This window comes from Salvelinus alpinus, chromosome 14 (genome assembly GCF_045679555.1).
Source record: "Salvelinus alpinus chromosome 14, SLU_Salpinus.1, whole genome shotgun sequence".
NCBI classification, from domain to species: Eukaryota; Metazoa; Chordata; class Actinopteri; order Salmoniformes; family Salmonidae; genus Salvelinus; species Salvelinus alpinus.
Window position 1 is genome coordinate 25,640,624 of NC_092099.1, and position 17,084 is coordinate 25,657,707.

Consider the following 17,084-nt stretch of genomic DNA (forward strand, 5'->3'; position numbering starts at 1 on the left):
GTAGAGCCAAGATTTATTTCTTTTATCAATCCAATCTTAGTAAATCAGTGTTTTTTTCTTCTTCCAGATAGGAAGGAGGTAGGAAATTATGCATTTTATAAGTACACCATACCAAAGTTTGTTACAGTCTTCTAAAATCAGAATGTTATCAGTTGACGCCTTACCTGAACTTTGACCTCCTGGTGGCTGAGCAGGGGCACAAGGAAGGGGACCACACCAGAGTCTATCACCATCTGAATCTGCTCGTTCCCACCGTCTGTCAGGTAGGACAGAGCCCACACCGTGTCTACAAGGATCTACAAACACACAGTGTTAACCAAGGAGTCCAATAAGTGTTGTTCACTAAAGCAGCTGAGTATGGTAGGGCTTAACATGATGTCAAACTTATGGCAAACCGTTCATTTAGTTGTAATAAACATGTGCAGTGCTTTCAGAAAGTATTCACACCCCTGGACTTTTTCCACATTTTGTTGTTACAGCCTAAATTTAAAATGTATTAAATTGAGATTTGTCACTGGCCTACACACGATAATACCCCATAACGTCAAAGTGGAATTAAGTTATTCAAAATATTTACAAATTAATAAAAAATGAAAAGCTGAAATGTCTTCAGTCAATAAGTATTCCACCCCTTTGTTATGGCAAGCCTAAATAAGTTCAGGAGTAAAAACTTGCTTAACAAGTCACATAAGTTGCATGGACTCACTCCGTGTGCAATAATAGTGTTTAACCTGACTACCTCATCTTCGTACCAAACACATACAATTATCTTTAAGGTCCCTTAGTAGAGCAGTGAATTTCAAACACATATTCAACCACAAAGACCAGGGAGGTTTTCCAATGCCTCGCAAAGAATATTGGTAGATGGGTAAAAAATAAAAGCAGACATTGAATATCCCGTTGAGCATTATGAAGTTATTAATTACACATTGGATGGTGTATTAATACACCCAGCCACTGCAAAGATACAGGCGTCCTTCCTAACTCAGTTGCCGGAGAGGAAGGAAAATCGCTCAGGGATTTCACCATGAGGCCAATGGTGACTTCAAAACAGGTACAGAGTTTAATGGCTGTGATAGAAGAAAACTGAGGATGGATCAACAACACGGTAGTGAGTGGCCGAGTTACAGTTTTGATCTAAATCTACTTAAAAATCTATGTCAAGAACTGAAAATGGTTGTCTAGCAATGATCAACAACCAATTTGACAGGGCTTGAAGAATTTTGAAAATAATAATTTTAAAAAAGAAATGAAAAAAAAAAACGGGCAAAAGATTTACCCAGAAAGACACACACCTGTATTGGCTGCCAAAGGTGCTTCTACAAAGTATTGACTCAGGGGTTTGAATACCTATGTCAATGAGATATATTTCTGCATTTCATTTTCAATAAATGTGCAAAGATGTCAAAACTTTTCACTTTGTCATTATGGGGTATTGTGTGTAGATGGGTGAGATATTTTTTTTCTTTTAAGTATTTAATAAATTTTGAATTCAGGCTGTAACACAATGTGGAATAAATCAAAGGGTGTGAATACTTTGAAGGCACTGTATGCTCTCATACTTACATTTATATCTGTGTGGTATATAAGAACACACAGCGCTGGGAGAAGCTGGGAAAGAGACGAAAAACAAGTGGAGAGAGGAGTGTCAAAAGCAGACTGGAAATGTGGCCATGTAAAGTCATGTAGCTAAACATTCCCCCTAGTGATATGTGATTTGTCTGACTAGCTGGAGAAAGCACCACTATAACTCTACTCATAAATTGGAATACCTAATGGCACTGGAGGAGATGACTGACGTTTTATGGGCTCCTAACCAATTGTGCGTTTTTTCACATCGTTTGTAACTTATTTTGTACATAATGTTGCTGCTACTGTCTCTTACGACTGAAACGAGCTTCTGGATATCAGAACAGCGATTACTCACCTCGCACTGGCCAAATTTTTTCTTCTTTAATTAGTCTGACATGAAGGATATACGGTTTCTCCCCGTCATTCGTATGAAGAAAAAGACGGAATAAAGGGGGCGCAGATCCGGGTGCCTTGTGAGAATTCGTTGGCGTGTGGGTAACCCGCCTCTACCATCTGTTCTATTGGCCAACGTGCAATCACTGGAGAATAAACTGGATGAGCTCCGTTCGAGACTATCCTACCAAGGGGACATTAAAAACGGTAATATCTTATGTTGTTTCACTGAGTCGTGGCTGAACGACGACATGGATAATAGAGCTGGCTGGGTTTTCCGTGCACCGGCAGGACTGAACAGCTACGTCCGGTAAGACGATAACAACTGGTGCGCGATGTCTCGAGGTACTGCTTATCTCATGATAAGCTGCAGATCACACTATCTATATTTTTCGTAGCCATCTTTTACCACCACAAACCAATGCTGACACTAAGACCGCACTCAACGAGCTGTATAGGGCCATAAGCAAACAAGAAAATGCTCATCCAGAAGCGGCGCTCCCAGTTGCCTGGGACTTTAACGCAGGCAAACTTAAATCCGTTTCACCTCATTTCTACCAGCATGTTACATGTGCAACCAGAAAAAAAAAAAACTAGACCACCTTTACTCCACACAGACGCATACAAAGTTCACCCTCACCCTCCATTTGGCAAATCTGACCATAATTCTATCCTCCTGATTCCTGCTTACAAGCAAAAACTAAAACAGGAAGTACCAGTGACTCACTCAATACAGAAGTGGTCAGATGACGTGGATGCTATGCTACAGGACTGTTTTGCTAGCACAGACTGGAATATGTTCCGGGACTCATCCAATGGCATTGAGTACACCACCTCAGTCATCGTTCTCATCAATAAGTGACCGTACGTACATAAGCCATGGATTACAGGCAACATCCGCACCGAGCTAAAGGCTAGAGCTGCCGCTTTCAAGGAGCCAGACGCTTATATAAGAAATCCGGCTATGCCCTCAGACGAACCATCAAACAGGCAAAGCATCAATACAGGACAAAGATTGAATCCTACTACACCGGCTCTGACGCTCATCAGAAGTGGCAGGGCTTGAAAACTATTACAGACAACAAATGGAAACCCAGCCGCGAGCTGCCCAGTGACACGAGGGTACCAGACAGGCCAAATGCCTTTTATGCTTGTGTCGAGGTAAGCAACACTGAAGCGTACATGAGAGCACCAGCTGTTCCGGACGACTGTGTGATCACGCTCTCTGTAGCTGATGTGAGCAAGGCCTTTAAACAGGTCAAAATTCACAAGGCCAGATGGATTAACAGGATGTGTACTCAGACCATGCACGGACCAAGTGTCTTCACTGACATTTTCAACCTCACCGAGTCTGTAATACAGCAGGCTTCAAGCAGACCACCATAGTCCATGTGCCCAAGAAAGCAAAGATTACCTAAATGCCTACCGCCCGTAACACTCACATCAGTAGCCATGAAGTGCTTAGAAAGGCTGGTCATGGCTCACATCAACACCATCATCCCAGAAACTCTAGACCCACTCCAATTCGCATACCGCCCCGACAGATGACGCAATCTTAATCACACTCCCCTTTCCCACCTGGAAAAAGGAACACCTCTGTGAGAATGCTGTTCATTGACTATAGCTCAGCGTTCAACACCATAGTGCCCTCCAAGCTCATCACTAAGCTAAGGACCCTGAGACTAAACACCTCCCTCTGCAACTGGCTCCTGGACTTCCTGACGTGCCACCCCCAGGTAATAAGGGTAGGCAACAACACATCTGCCAGACTGATCCTCAACACGGGGGCCCCTCAGGGGTGCTTAGTCCCTTCCTGTACGCCCTGGTTACCCATGACTGCATGGCCAAGAACGACTCAAACGCCATCATTAAGTTTGCTGACAACACAACTGGTAGGCCTCATCACCGATAACAATAAGACAGCCTATAGGGAGGAGGTCAGAGACCTGGCAGTGTGGTGCCAGGACAACAACCTCTCCCTCAACGTGGTCAAGACAAAGGAGCTGATCGTGGACTACAGGAAAAGGAGTGCCGAACATGCCCCCATTCACATCGACGGGGCTGTAGCCGAGCGGGTGGAAAGTTAAGTTCCTTGGTGTCCACACCAACAAACTATTAGTCCAAACACACCAAGACAGTCGTGAAGAGGGCACGACAATGCCTTTTCCCCCCTCAGGAGACTGAAGAGATTGGCATGGGTCCCCAGAACCTCAAAAAGTTATACAGCTGCACCATTGAGAGCATCCTGACCGGTAGCATCACCGCCTGGTTTGGCAACCTCTTGGCATCCGACCGTAAGACGCTACAGAGGATGCCAAAACAGGCGGCAAGCGGTGCCGGAGCGCCAAGTCTGGGACCAAAAGGCTCCTTAACTTCTTGACGCTAGGGGCCAGAATAGTTTTTTATTTATTTATTTTAAAATAACGTTCCCAAGGTAAACAGACTTTTTCTCAGGCCCAGATCGTAGAATATGCATATAATTTACAGATTACGATAGAAAACACTACACAGTTTCCAAAACTGTCAAAATATTGTCTGTGAGTATAACAGAACTGATTCTGCAGGCGAAAACCTGAGGAAATCCAACCCGGAAGCGCTTTTTTAAATTTATTTTTATCCCTGTTTCATTGCCTGCCCCTCTTCCATTTAAAGGAGTATCAACCAGATTCCTTTTCCAATGGCTTCCTCAGGCTGTGACCAGGCTTTAGACATAGTTTCAGGCTTTTATTTTGAAAAATGAGCGAGATTTTTCAAAACGAGTCAGGTGTCCTTTGATTAGTTCCTGCGCGCAAGAGGGGATGCTTGTCAATTTCTTTCTCTCTTTTATTGAATAGGTTACCGTCCGGTTGAAATATTATCGATTATGTATGTTAAAAACAACCTGAGGATTGATTATAAAAAACGTTTGACATGTTACTACGAACATTACGGATACGTTTTGGAATTGTCTGCCTTTCAGGAACGGAACAAGGCTGTGGTTTTCTGAACATAACACGCAACCCAAATGGCGTTTTTTTGTTATAAAACTAATATTTATCGAACAAAAATAACATTTATTGTGTAACTAGGAGTCTCGTGAGTACAAACATCTGAAGATTATCAAAGGTAAACGATTAATTGTATTGCTTTTCTGACTTTCATGACCAAGCTAATTTAAGGCTAACTGTTCTAGCATTGATTGATACACTCACAAACGCTTGGATTGCTTTCGCTGTAAAGCATATTTTCAAAATCTGACACGATAGGTAGATTAACAACAACCTAAGCTGTGTTTTGGTATATTTCACTTGTGATTCCATGATTATAAATATTTTTTGTATTATTTTTGAATTTGGCGCTCTGCAATTCAGTGGTTGTTTAGGAAAATGATCCCGGTAACGGGATCCGTAGCGTCAAGAAGTTAACAGCTTCTACCCCCAAGCGATAAGACCGCTGAACAATTGAACAAATGGCCACCCTGACTATTTGCATTTGATCAGAACACACACGTACCTCCTGTACTGTTTCCATGGGGGGTGGTGGGTCCTTGTTGCGGCAGAGGTTGACAATGACCCAGGTGACGTTACGGAGGAAGGTGATGGGGATGGAGGGGTTAATGAAGGACAGCAGGGGCTTGACCACGCCCAACGAGATGACGTAATCCCTGCACTGTGGCCCGTCGCCTGGAGGAGGAGCATCACAGGTCAAAGGCCATCATTGGGGCACCAGTTTTTCCTGGTCCGGTCACATGGTTAGTCATTACAGAAGAAACACACAAACATAACTTTAAAGATGTGTTAACTGTATCAGCCATACTCACCTATGATGTTGCCTAGCGCCCACACGGCCTGTTCACACACATTGTGATGGGGAGAGTGGAGCAGCCGCAGGAACAGGGGAACAGCATCTGTGCATGAGTACAAACACAGTTAGGAATTGACAATTTAACACACACAAAGAGAAACATTAGCAAAGCCCAGACAGTTAGAATAACAGCGGAGCAGAATGACCGCAGGGTGAACTTACTGGATTTGACCACAGCCTGGGTCTGTTGTGACGTGCCAGACGCTATGTTGGTCAGGGCCCAGGCTGCCTCAAACTGAAGAGACGGACTGGAGGAGAGAAAGGAGGGGGGAGAGTGAGAAAGATCATTCTAGGGCTTCCATGAATATGAACGTGTCTTTCTCCTAACCCTGCCCTCGCTTCTTCCTCCTCTTCAGTCCACACAAACACACACAATGTGTGTGTAAACAATGGTGTGTTGGGTTGCAGTGCCCGCTGTGCTTTAGGAATTTCAGTGTCTGTCTGACAGACTGCAGCAGTCGCCATGACAGCTGTGCATCCGCAGCTCATCGCTCTGGTAACCCTCCAACACCTGCACCCTCCTGTACTGACTCCTGGGTGTGTGCGCGCGTCTGTCCCCTTCATGACCACAAGGTCCTGTGTGTGTGTGTGTGTGTGTGTTTGTGTGTGTGTGTGTGTGTGTTTGGCCCTGAACACAACAAGGTCCTGGGAATGGGGGAAATCCAGAGGACAGGAATGCTCTTTTATTTGGATTGGCACTGGACGGCAGGGCCAACGGACCACCCTGTGCCTCACACACACACACAAAGAAGCATGCACGCACACACACACACACACACACACACACACACACACACACACACACACACACACACACACACACACACACACACACACTAGTAGCCCCACTACATCATGTATCCTAGCCAGTCTTCAGTAATCCCAGTAAAATGTCCCAACAGTGCATTAGTAGAGACCATCCAGGGGAGGACATTGGGTTAACGCATCAGCAGACTCACTTGTCGTCTCTCTCCAGACATTTGACTAAGATGGGCAGGATGCCAGACTTTATCAAGTCATCAATGGGAGGGTTTCTGTCACTGGAGAGGAGTTTTCTGACAGCCACAAAAACAGGAAAATTTATGTTTCAAATCATGGAATACAAAACAGGGTGAGAGGTTCAAAACAGAGAAGAGATCTCACACACACTTACCTGGCAGCCTGTACGGCACTAAGCTGGACCACAGCATTATCACTGGTGGCGTTCTTCAGAGAGAGAGAGAACAAGTTACAGCATCACACTCTCACAGGAGGAGGGAGAACGAAGGATACAAGTTTCTCACTATTCTTTGTTTGTACACAAAGTTGAGCCTTACCTGTAAGATGGCCTCCAGTGTGACATTTTGCTGCAAATGGGGGGAAGGGATGGGACAAAATCAGTACCAAGTTACAGATAAACAACATCAGCAACATGGGGGAAGGGGATACAATTCACATAAACATCTGGCTACTTCACACTGATCGGTCAACATGTCAATGATACACACACAGTCTGTCTCTCTCGGTCTCGCTCCACACGCCAGTGTTTTCAGAGTGCTGTGTTTCCTGTGCTGCCGAGTTGGTGTGTTGGCTGGCTGGTTGAGGCTGAATGAGCTCACAGGCTGAGAATGCCATGCTACTCCATCATAACCATACATCACCTGGTAGCAGCTAGGTCAGGTCAGGCCAGGCCAGGCCAGACCCTATTCCTCATCTCATTAGCTCAATGACAGGGCTCCAGTCAGCAGGGTGACAAGGCTTTGAGCACGATACATTATACAAACCCTAGAGAAGCCATGGGGACATTGGAGAGACCAGGGGGGCTTAAGGACGCATGTCTAGATTACAACATCATACATAGAAATGTATTGTATAGAGCTGACACAATGTCCAATGGCAGTAGCTCTTCAGGAGGAATGGCCACACCTGCCCTGTCCAAACAGACAGAAATGTACTGCCTAGATTCTCTATCTGGAACAAGTCTCTCATCCCACTGCAATGGCAAATGGGTCGCTAAAGTGGAACACAGACATCCCACATACCCCTTTGAAGTCGGAGTCGAAGTCGGAGTCCTCCAGACTGTCCTCCTGTGGGACATTCCTCTTCTTCAGGAGATGCTCGTCTCGTTTGTTCTGACGGAAGAGAGGGGAGGGACAAGAGAATAAAACACATTGATGAATACTCAAATACGCGACAGAGTAGCAGCGCAAACTCCTACAGCAAACTTTTTGTGACTGCGAGACAGATAAAGGTTGAAAAACAGCTGGCCCTCGCATCAATAGAATGTGTGTGTACTGGTGTATGTTGGGGTCATCTCTGGAACCTTTGTCCCCTGTACGGAGAGACAAAGTACAAACCCGGTGTTGTTATGGGGGATGTCCCCTATAGAGACACACTAATCAAAACACCCCCAATTAAAACACACAAAAAACATAGGCATACACTCCTAGAAAGTTGAGGAGCAGGCACAGTGAGACACACCCATACTGGTGTTGAATAGAGCGTGAAAAAGACAGACACAGCCGGTCGGCATGTGAGTCAGTGGTAGGGAGGGAGGGAGGAGAATCCCTTGGCCTACATTCCAGTGTGTGCTGCAGTGCTGGGCCGTGCGTCACTGCTGGTGACTAACCATCCCTGTGCTGCTCTCTGCTCTGGCATAATGGAATGTGGAGCCAGACTACGGCAGCACACTAACTCGGCTCTTTCTTTTTCGCTCTCTCACTGAATTAGGCCCTAAACTAGTTTCTAGCCATGTCTCCCTCTCTTCCTCAATGGTAACTTAGCAACGACTACAGGCGATTGTTTTAACCTTAGAGAAAGAAAAAAAAACGTGTGAAGAGGAAGGAGAGTGAGGAGTGTGTCAAAGCCCTGAGGGGGGTTTACAGAGGAAGAGTTGGGGGAGGGGGAAGTAAGATTCAAAGCCCTGACCAGGGGACTCGTGTCAGAGATCACCAAGTCAACATGAGAGCAGCGAATTGTTGGATGTATGACTGACAGGGATACCTGCCAATCACCGGAGAGGAGAAGAGAAACCCTTCAGTCTCTGGCTCGTTACAACACAGGGCTGCACAATATGGGCAAATCATCTAACAGGTTTTTTTTGGGAAGAAAATTGTGACTGCGATTTTGATCAAAACACTTGGGTGAACTGTTGAAATCATAAAAATAAAATTGGTATTCCGATTCTATGGTTGGCATTGTGTGGCATGACAACTAATGACAAAGACAGGTAGAGTAGAAGTTGTGACAGGGTAGGACCCAAAGTGTTAGTCAAAGTTTCCCAGGGGACCCTTATTATATTTGAATGTTACATTCATGGTGTTGCACATGTCAATATTGCAATTTCGATTCAACTTTGATTCATTGTGCAGCCCTATTACAAAGGTGTAAGTAAATGCATGACAACCATACTAATTGGGTGTATTGTAGCCATTACACGGTTCCGATTTAGGCATCCACATCAAATAGGCAAGCACAGCGAGCACCTCAGGATAGATTACATCTGGATATTGTTGTAAATCTCTGCTAATCTCCATGGACTGCCATCTAATCTAGGTTTCAGCATCCTGATGATGTTGTCTGTTATTAATGATCACCAAATCTGGATAGTACAGTGACATTACATAGGTATGCAGATCAAGGCGAATGGTAGTGGGCATGTGGAGGGACTTAGGCATGGACCGTATATTTGGAAATAGCCACGGGATGGTTTATCAATACCATTGAAACCATTTTTTTTTTAAATACACTTGAATATTTTTAGCTACTTAAGTAAATACCTGCAGTCAACTTGTGCAATATGTTAGGAGATAAAGAAGATTGCGTTATTCATTTCACCGGTCACATCATTTTTGATTATGAAGCTTAAAGGTAGTACCCGTTCACGTGGTGTTTGTTTACAAGCACACAACAATGAGAGACCGGAGCCTTGTGACTCACTTGCTGTTGTGCAGCACGAGCCAGGTGATCTAGTTCCAGTGTGGAATTCACAACTAGCCCAGTTAGATATCTGATAACTATTAATTTAACTGTCTAAAATGTGCTAAATGCCCTACAGTTGTGCATTTGGTTTGCTAATTTAGTAGCTAGTTAGCTATCTAGCTAAGTGGTTAGCTTCTTCCAAAATCAAGCTTTGCTTGCTGGTAACAGCAGAGAACCCCCTCCTGGATCAAGAGCCTTGCTGTCTAATATTTGTTTTGTGCGTGCAGCAAACTGGGTAGCATTCTTTTGTTACTTGTATAACTGGGATGAGCTGGGATGTCTGTCCTGAAAATAGTTTAGGTCAGAGACTGTATAAAATGTTTGCAAAGCGCTCGTTAGCATTTTCAATGGGATTTTACATGTACTTGTTAGCACTGCTAACATGCAAATTAAAAAGGCTCAGTGGGGGTTGAAAATTGCGCCCTTTGTGTTCAGTTATAACCAAATATACCGGTACGGCACAAGGTCAGTGTGACAATCTGGATACTGCCCAAGCCTAGAGGGAGCAGCTGAATGACAAAGGCAATTTCTACCTGCAGCAAATCACCGCAGTGGGCAAAACAAAGAAACCTAACTACTTAGTTTACGGTTATGGAAAAAGAGGAGTAGGCAGTTTACAGGGATCAGAGGCCAATCCAGAGAGGTGAAATATCATGTTTGGGTCATGGTCAGAAAATGAGGGGGTCAAATTGGGGTTAGTGCCCCCATAGAGGAATAATTCTGGATGGATTGAGACGAATACCAAGTCTGTGTCTGGGGCAAGACACAGGGTGAGAAAGGAACAGCCCGTCTATAGATCTGTGTGTGTGTGTGGTAAGCAGGGAGGTCAATATTAATATAGGGAGCCGTGGAAGTACGCCTACAAATTGTGCATCACCAAAATATAAAATTAGGCTTCTTCTCTCACCTTCCTCAGCTCGACTGTCACGTCATTTCGATGTCTTCTCATAGTCTGGAACACAAACACACAGGGAGCAATATGAGACAGACACGATAATTCATTGATAACACATTTTAAAAACATAACATCCCTCTCTGGACTTCTTAATGGCACAAATTGCTTTTGGAAGCAGCATGAAGAGATACTAGAAAGTAATATAGGTATAGGTCAGAACATAGGAATTGAGGGGTAAAATGTGTAAGCAATAGGCTAAAAGCATAAGTTACACACACCACTTGATATCGTAATGGTTCAGGTTAATCAATGTGTGTTTGTGTAATGGTAATGTGTTCTTAGTACACTCATGACTGTGAGCTGGTCTCAGATCTTGTGACTGTGTGCTGCGGTTCATATTGCCATCCTAAATAGCCCCTTACGTCACGTGGGCCAGTCACATCATCCCAGCCTTGGTCTGGTCTTGACCCTGTCTGGGGAGGCTGAGGAGCAGAGAACCAGAGGGAGACCCCTCCTTTCTCTAACAACCAAACATTGACCCAGCCAAAGCACCTGTCTCTCTCAGAGCACCTGTCTCACCTAGATCAGCAGAGGGCAAGTGTGGGTCTGTGCAGGCTTTTGTTATAGCCAAGCACTAACACACCTGATTCAGATTGAAGACCATGATTAACAGATACAGGCCTTCAGAAAGTATTCACACCCCTTGACATTTCCACATGTGTTACAGCCTGAATTTAGATTTTTATTTACAAATTCACTTGAAATGAAAAGCTGAAATGTCTTGAATCAAGTATTCAACCCCTTTGTTATGGCAAGCCTAAATAAGTTCAGAAGTAAAAATGTGCTTAACAAGTCCCATAAGTTGCATGGACTCACTGTGTGCAATAATAGTGTTTAACATTGGTTTTGTATGACTACCTCATCTCTGTACCCCACACATACAGATAATTGTAAGGTCCCTCAGCCGAGCAGTGAATTTCAAACACTGAGTCATCCACAAAGACCAGGGAGGTTTTCCAATGCCTCGCATAGGTCACCTATCGGTAGATGGGGAGAAATAAATAAAGGCAACATTGAATATTCATTTGAGCATGGTGAAGTTATAAATTACACTTTGGATGGTGTTTCACTACACCCAGTCACTACAAAGACACAGGTGTCCTTCCTAACTCAGTTGCTGGAGAGGAAGGAAACCACTCATAGATTTCACCACGAGGCCAAAATTGACTTTAAAACAGTTGCAGAGTTTAATGGCTGTGATAGGCGAAAACTGAGAACGGATCAACAACATTGTACAGTACATTCAGGAAATTCTTCAGGCCCCTTTACTTTTCCCACATTTTGTTACGTTACAGCCTTATTCTAAATCATCAAATCTACACACAATACCCCATAATGACAAAGCAAAAAGAGGTTTTTAGAAATGTTTAAACTGAAATACCTTATTTACATAAGTATTCAGACCCTTTGCTATGACACTTGAAATTGAGCTCAGGTGCATCCTGTTTCCATTGATCATCTTTGAGATGTTTCTATAACTTTATTGGAGTCCACCGGTGGTAAATTGTCTATATAAGGTCCCACAGTTGACAGTGCATGTTAAGAGCAAAAACCAAGCCATGAGGTCGAAGGAATTGTCCATAGAGCTCCGAGACAGCATTGAAGGTCCCCTCCATCACTCTTAAAATGGAAGAAGTTTGGAACCACCAAGACTGTGCAATCGGGGGAAAGGGGTCTTGGTCAGGGAGGTGAACAAGAACCCAATGGTCACTCTGACAGAGCTCCAGAGTTCCTTTGTGGAGAATCTTCCAGAAGGACAACAATCTCTGCAGCACTCCACCAATCAGGCCTTTATGGTAGAGTGGCCAGGCGGAAGCCACTCCTCAGTAAAAAAAGGCACCTGACAGCCCACTTAATGTTTGCCAAAAAGACTCTCAGACCACAAGAAACGAGATTCTCTGGTTTGATGAAACCAAGATTGAACTCTTTGGCTTGAATGCCAAGCGTCACATCTGGAGGAAACCTGGCACCAACCCAACAATGAAACATGGTCATGGCAGCATCATGCTGTGGGGATGTTTTCAGCGGCAGGGACTGGGAGACTAGTCAGGATCGAAGGGAAGATGACAAGAGAAAACCTTCTCCAGAACGCTCAGGACCTCATACTGGGGTGAAGGTTCACCTTCAACAGGACAACGACCCTAAGCACACAGCCAAGACAACGCAGGAGTGGCTTCGGGACAAGTCTCTGAATGTCCTTGAGTGGCCCAGCCAGAGCCCGGACTTGAACCCAATCTAACATCTCTGGAGACCTGAAAATAGCTGTGCAGCAACCTGACAGAGCTTGAGTAGATCTGCAGAGAACAAATGGGAGAAACTCCCCAAATACAGGTGTGCCAAGCTTGTAGAATCATACGCAAGAAGACTCAAGGCTGTAATTGCTGCCAAAGGTGTTTCAACAAAGTACTGAGTAAAGGGTCTGAATGTGTAAAATGTCATATTTCAGTTTTTTTTTTAATTCTAATACATTTGCAGAAATGTCTAAAAATAAAAATATATATGTTTTTGCTTTCTCATTATGGGTTATTGGGTGTAGATTGATGAACATTTTTATATTCAATTTTAGAATAAGGCTGTAATGTAACAGAATGTGGGAAAAGTCTAGGGGTCTGAATACTTTCCGAATGTACTGTAGTTACTCCACAATACTAACATAAATGACAGTGAAAAGGAACCCTGTACAGAATAAAAATATTCCAAAGCATGCATCTTGTTTGCAATAAGGCACTAAAGTAAAACTGCAAAAAAATGTGGCAAAGAAATTCACTTTATGTACTAATACAAAGCGTTATGTTTGGGGCAAATCCAACAACACGTAACTGAGTACCATGCTTCATATTCTCAAGTATGGTGGTGGCTGCATCATGTTATGGGTAGGCTTGTCGTCGGCAAGGACTAGGGAGTTTAGAATGGAAAGAAACAGAATAGAGCTAAGCACAGGCAAAATCCTAGAGGAAAACCTGGTTCAGTCCGCTTTCCAACAGACACAAGGAGACAAATTCACCTTTCAGCAGGACAATAACCTAAAACACAAAGCCAAATATACATTGGAGTTGATTACCAAGATGACATTGAATGTTCCTGAGTGGCCTAGTTAAATGTTTTCAAAAATGTTTTCACTTTGTCGTCATGAGGTATTGTGTGTAGATGGGTGAGAAAAATATATATTTAATCCCTTTTTAATTCAGGCTGTAACACAAAATGCGTAATAAGTCAAGGGGTATGAATACTTTCTGAAGGCACTGTACATATATTAGGCTGTAGTCTAAATATAGCTTGACCGGTGAGCAGTGTCCTGAGCCAACAGTGAGTGTTACTCCTGGATATGGTATACTGGGGTGAACATTAAGGCACAGAACACTGACTGAGCAAGTTCAAACACGTTAGAATTTACAGAGAAAAACAGATATCTGATAAGTAATGCTCATGGCTCAACCATAAGCTGAGCTGCATCTCACATGATATCCTATAAGGCTGTTCATCGAGAGACTGTTGAACAGAGGAATTGGTCAAAGCAGTCCCTTCTGCTGGTGCAGTTTCAGATCATCCTAGTGGTTAAGGTCAGGATTAGGTAACCTCATCCTAGATCTGTGGTTATGAGCAAGTTCAACCTAGATCAAACCACAATGATTGATTTTCCCAGTACTCACCATACTGACGTACTATAGAGTGGGTGCCAGACTGTTTCTGTATTCAACTAAGCTACGTTGTGTCCTTGCCAAGACAACGGCACTTTGGCCAGAGCAGAAACACCCAGACTACCATTCATATAACGATAGCTACAGTATTCATACTCAGTAGCCTATTTGTAAAATCTAGCAGAAACACTTTAAATTCTGAAGGGGGGAGGATGATGCATTTCTTGACTAATCCTAAAAACCATTGCAGGAACACATAACTACCAGGTCGTAGATCAGTGCTGATTAGGGGCTTCTTCTACCTCCTGGCCCCTCTAGAGGGCCACAGATCGGGTTGTACCTCCAGTGAGAACCCAAGCCAGACCTCCAGGATGCCCGAAATAGCCCCAGTGGTGCACGTGGCCATGTCTGTCATAGTAGCCATGTGTTTGTCACGTTGGCTCTAAGCTTCAAAACAACAACCTATGAGACTGGTCCACTTCCCATGGTTTTAGATGGCTCCCAAAGACAATCAACTCTAATTCAACAATTACTCAGAAAACCCATTCATTCATACAGTGGGGGTATCCCAAATATAACTATTTGTACAACTCTGTAAAGACAGAAATGTGTGTGTTATTGTCGAAGATGGCACGGCTAACCACTATGAATGCATGAGGTCAGCATGCCATAGTTTTTAATAATACCACTACTAGCATCGGCTGAAAACAATGACAGCTTTCGTGATGATGACTACTCAGCCACGAGACACAGAACAATACAGATAACAAGCTATTGATGGTGGAAGCGGCAAGTAAACAGATTCAGGCAATTAACAACATCATCACCTAGTTAGCTAGCTACATAAGAATATTTTCTGCACAGGCCGTTATTCAAATGACAATTTTAGCTGGCTAGCTTGCTAGTTCACAGTTCATTACGGCAGGATGATTCTGACCTTGCCTGACACCTCAGATTAATGCCATACATTTGTTTGGAAAATTTACTGTCACAAGCTTTAGAAGCCAGAATGTTGAATTTTTATATTTTATATTATATTTTAATGTACTGCACCAGTTGACTGTGCTGTTGATCCTCTTGTTTACACTGAGCTGCACTGGGATCGGAAAGTCATCAAGGTTATATTAAGACACAGCAGAGCAGGCGCAAAATATAAAATGTACGTCAATGCAGGGATGGGATATACCACTGTACATTTTACCTTTACCCAAACTGATACATCGAAAAGATTGAAAAAACTGCTGGTTTTTCCGAAAAGCTGCCCATTTCATCCTCATGGTAGCTAGCAGTAACCACAGCAGCCATTATGGAATGGCACATGGCATTGAACAACAAAGGAGCTGATTGGCTGACGCTGCCATTCCAAAATGGTTGCTGTGGCTACTGCTATGACAATGAGGACGGAAATGGGAGTTTTCTGGAAAAATGTGCAGTATTTCAATCTTCTCCATGTATCATTTTCGATCAAGGAAAATGTGGAGTACAGTGGTATATCCCATTCCCTACATTGAGGTACGTTTTCCGACCCATATCTCACACCTGCTAGGCCGTGTGTCCCTGATGGCGTTCCGACCCCAGTGTAGGTCAATGTAAACAAGCGTAACTGTAGGGTCGGAATCATCGGTCTAATTATGGTTGGATATAGGTGCTAGCAAAAAAGACAAGTTATCAAGGGGGTCTAATTAGCTAATAGATAGCCAAACCAGCTAGATTAGCTAGTTATCGACATATACTCTACCTACTCTGGCTTATGCTAGTTGGACTGTCAACTCTAACGTGAGTTTGCTTTCAAAACCGGTGGTACGATAGCTTAGTTAGGTAACGTTAATCAGCTAACATTAGTTACCTAGGCTAGAGCTTTTCGTTGTCGGTGAAACCGGCTGACATTTCAAACTATTTGATGGAGAATAAGGGCCGTAAACCACGCCCGTTCGTTATGATGACGAATAAACGGAGGATATTCCGGATAAACTCAGCACACAACAGCAGGCTGGCGGCGAATAGCTAGCTAACTTAGTTGACTAGCCAGGCTTCATCAAAAGACTGGCAGACAAGGCCGGGGAAGATAGCCGGTGTCTTAAAATAAAATCCTACACGTATCATTGTCTAAACCACCCTATCGAAATGCACTCCTACCTCGACATCGCGTCCCTTGTTTTTGAAGCTCTTGATACGGTGGTTATCCAAGCCGGCGTTTTCTGCCATGGCTGTTTGCTGGTAAAGAGTACTCCGGCGTTCGTGATCTCCAGTGAAAGACAGAGCAACTACGCGGCGGAGTACAGGGAGTGGGCGGCTACGGTAGCAGAGAGGGAGGAGCTCGGAGACCGGTTGTCCTATTTTTGATGGACTCCCTGACTTCGCACAGAGACAGATGCTATGTTGACGTGCCAGTCGGAACTAGGAAACTCGGAAATGTCCGACATGCTCCCTGGTTGTACTTATACACGTGTCGCGTTCAACGAAATTGCAAGTCGGAAATATCCGAGTTTCCTAGTTCCGACTAGAATTTGAACGCGGCAAAAGCATCACCAACATAGAGATCGTTCGTCACGATACTTCTCCGGTGCGGTATGTGTGGTTAATCACGTTACATTTTGTGATACAATTTTTTAAAGGGGACAATTTAAAATATGCACCACGAACTAGCCCTACACTTAGAGTGCTTTCGGGAAATATTCAGACCCCTTTACTTCTTCCACATGTTATTACATTACCGTCTTATT

General features: G+C 43.9%; 1 protein-coding gene across 1 annotated transcript in view; it reads right to left on the bottom strand.

The window, feature by feature from the left end:
* The window catches only part of LOC139538654 (importin subunit alpha-4), an 18,967-nt gene extending 2,129 nt beyond the window's left edge, over window positions 1-16,838 (bottom strand). The window contains exons 1-11 of the mRNA XM_071340964.1: window positions 16,498-16,838; window positions 10,676-10,720; window positions 7,830-7,919; window positions 7,125-7,154; window positions 6,962-7,014; window positions 6,768-6,863; window positions 5,971-6,056; window positions 5,765-5,851; window positions 5,458-5,627; window positions 1,567-1,611; window positions 165-296 (exon numbers count right to left, since the gene is read on the bottom strand). Of these exons, the coding sequence (XP_071197065.1) occupies window positions 165-296; window positions 1,567-1,611; window positions 5,458-5,627; window positions 5,765-5,851; window positions 5,971-6,056; window positions 6,768-6,863; window positions 6,962-7,014; window positions 7,125-7,154; window positions 7,830-7,919; window positions 10,676-10,720; window positions 16,498-16,566 (903 nt within the window). The 5' untranslated portion in view covers window positions 16,567-16,838. The remainder of the gene's footprint in view (window positions 1-164; window positions 297-1,566; window positions 1,612-5,457; window positions 5,628-5,764; window positions 5,852-5,970; window positions 6,057-6,767; window positions 6,864-6,961; window positions 7,015-7,124; window positions 7,155-7,829; window positions 7,920-10,675; window positions 10,721-16,497) is intronic.
* Window positions 16,839-17,084: the final 246 nt, after the last annotated feature.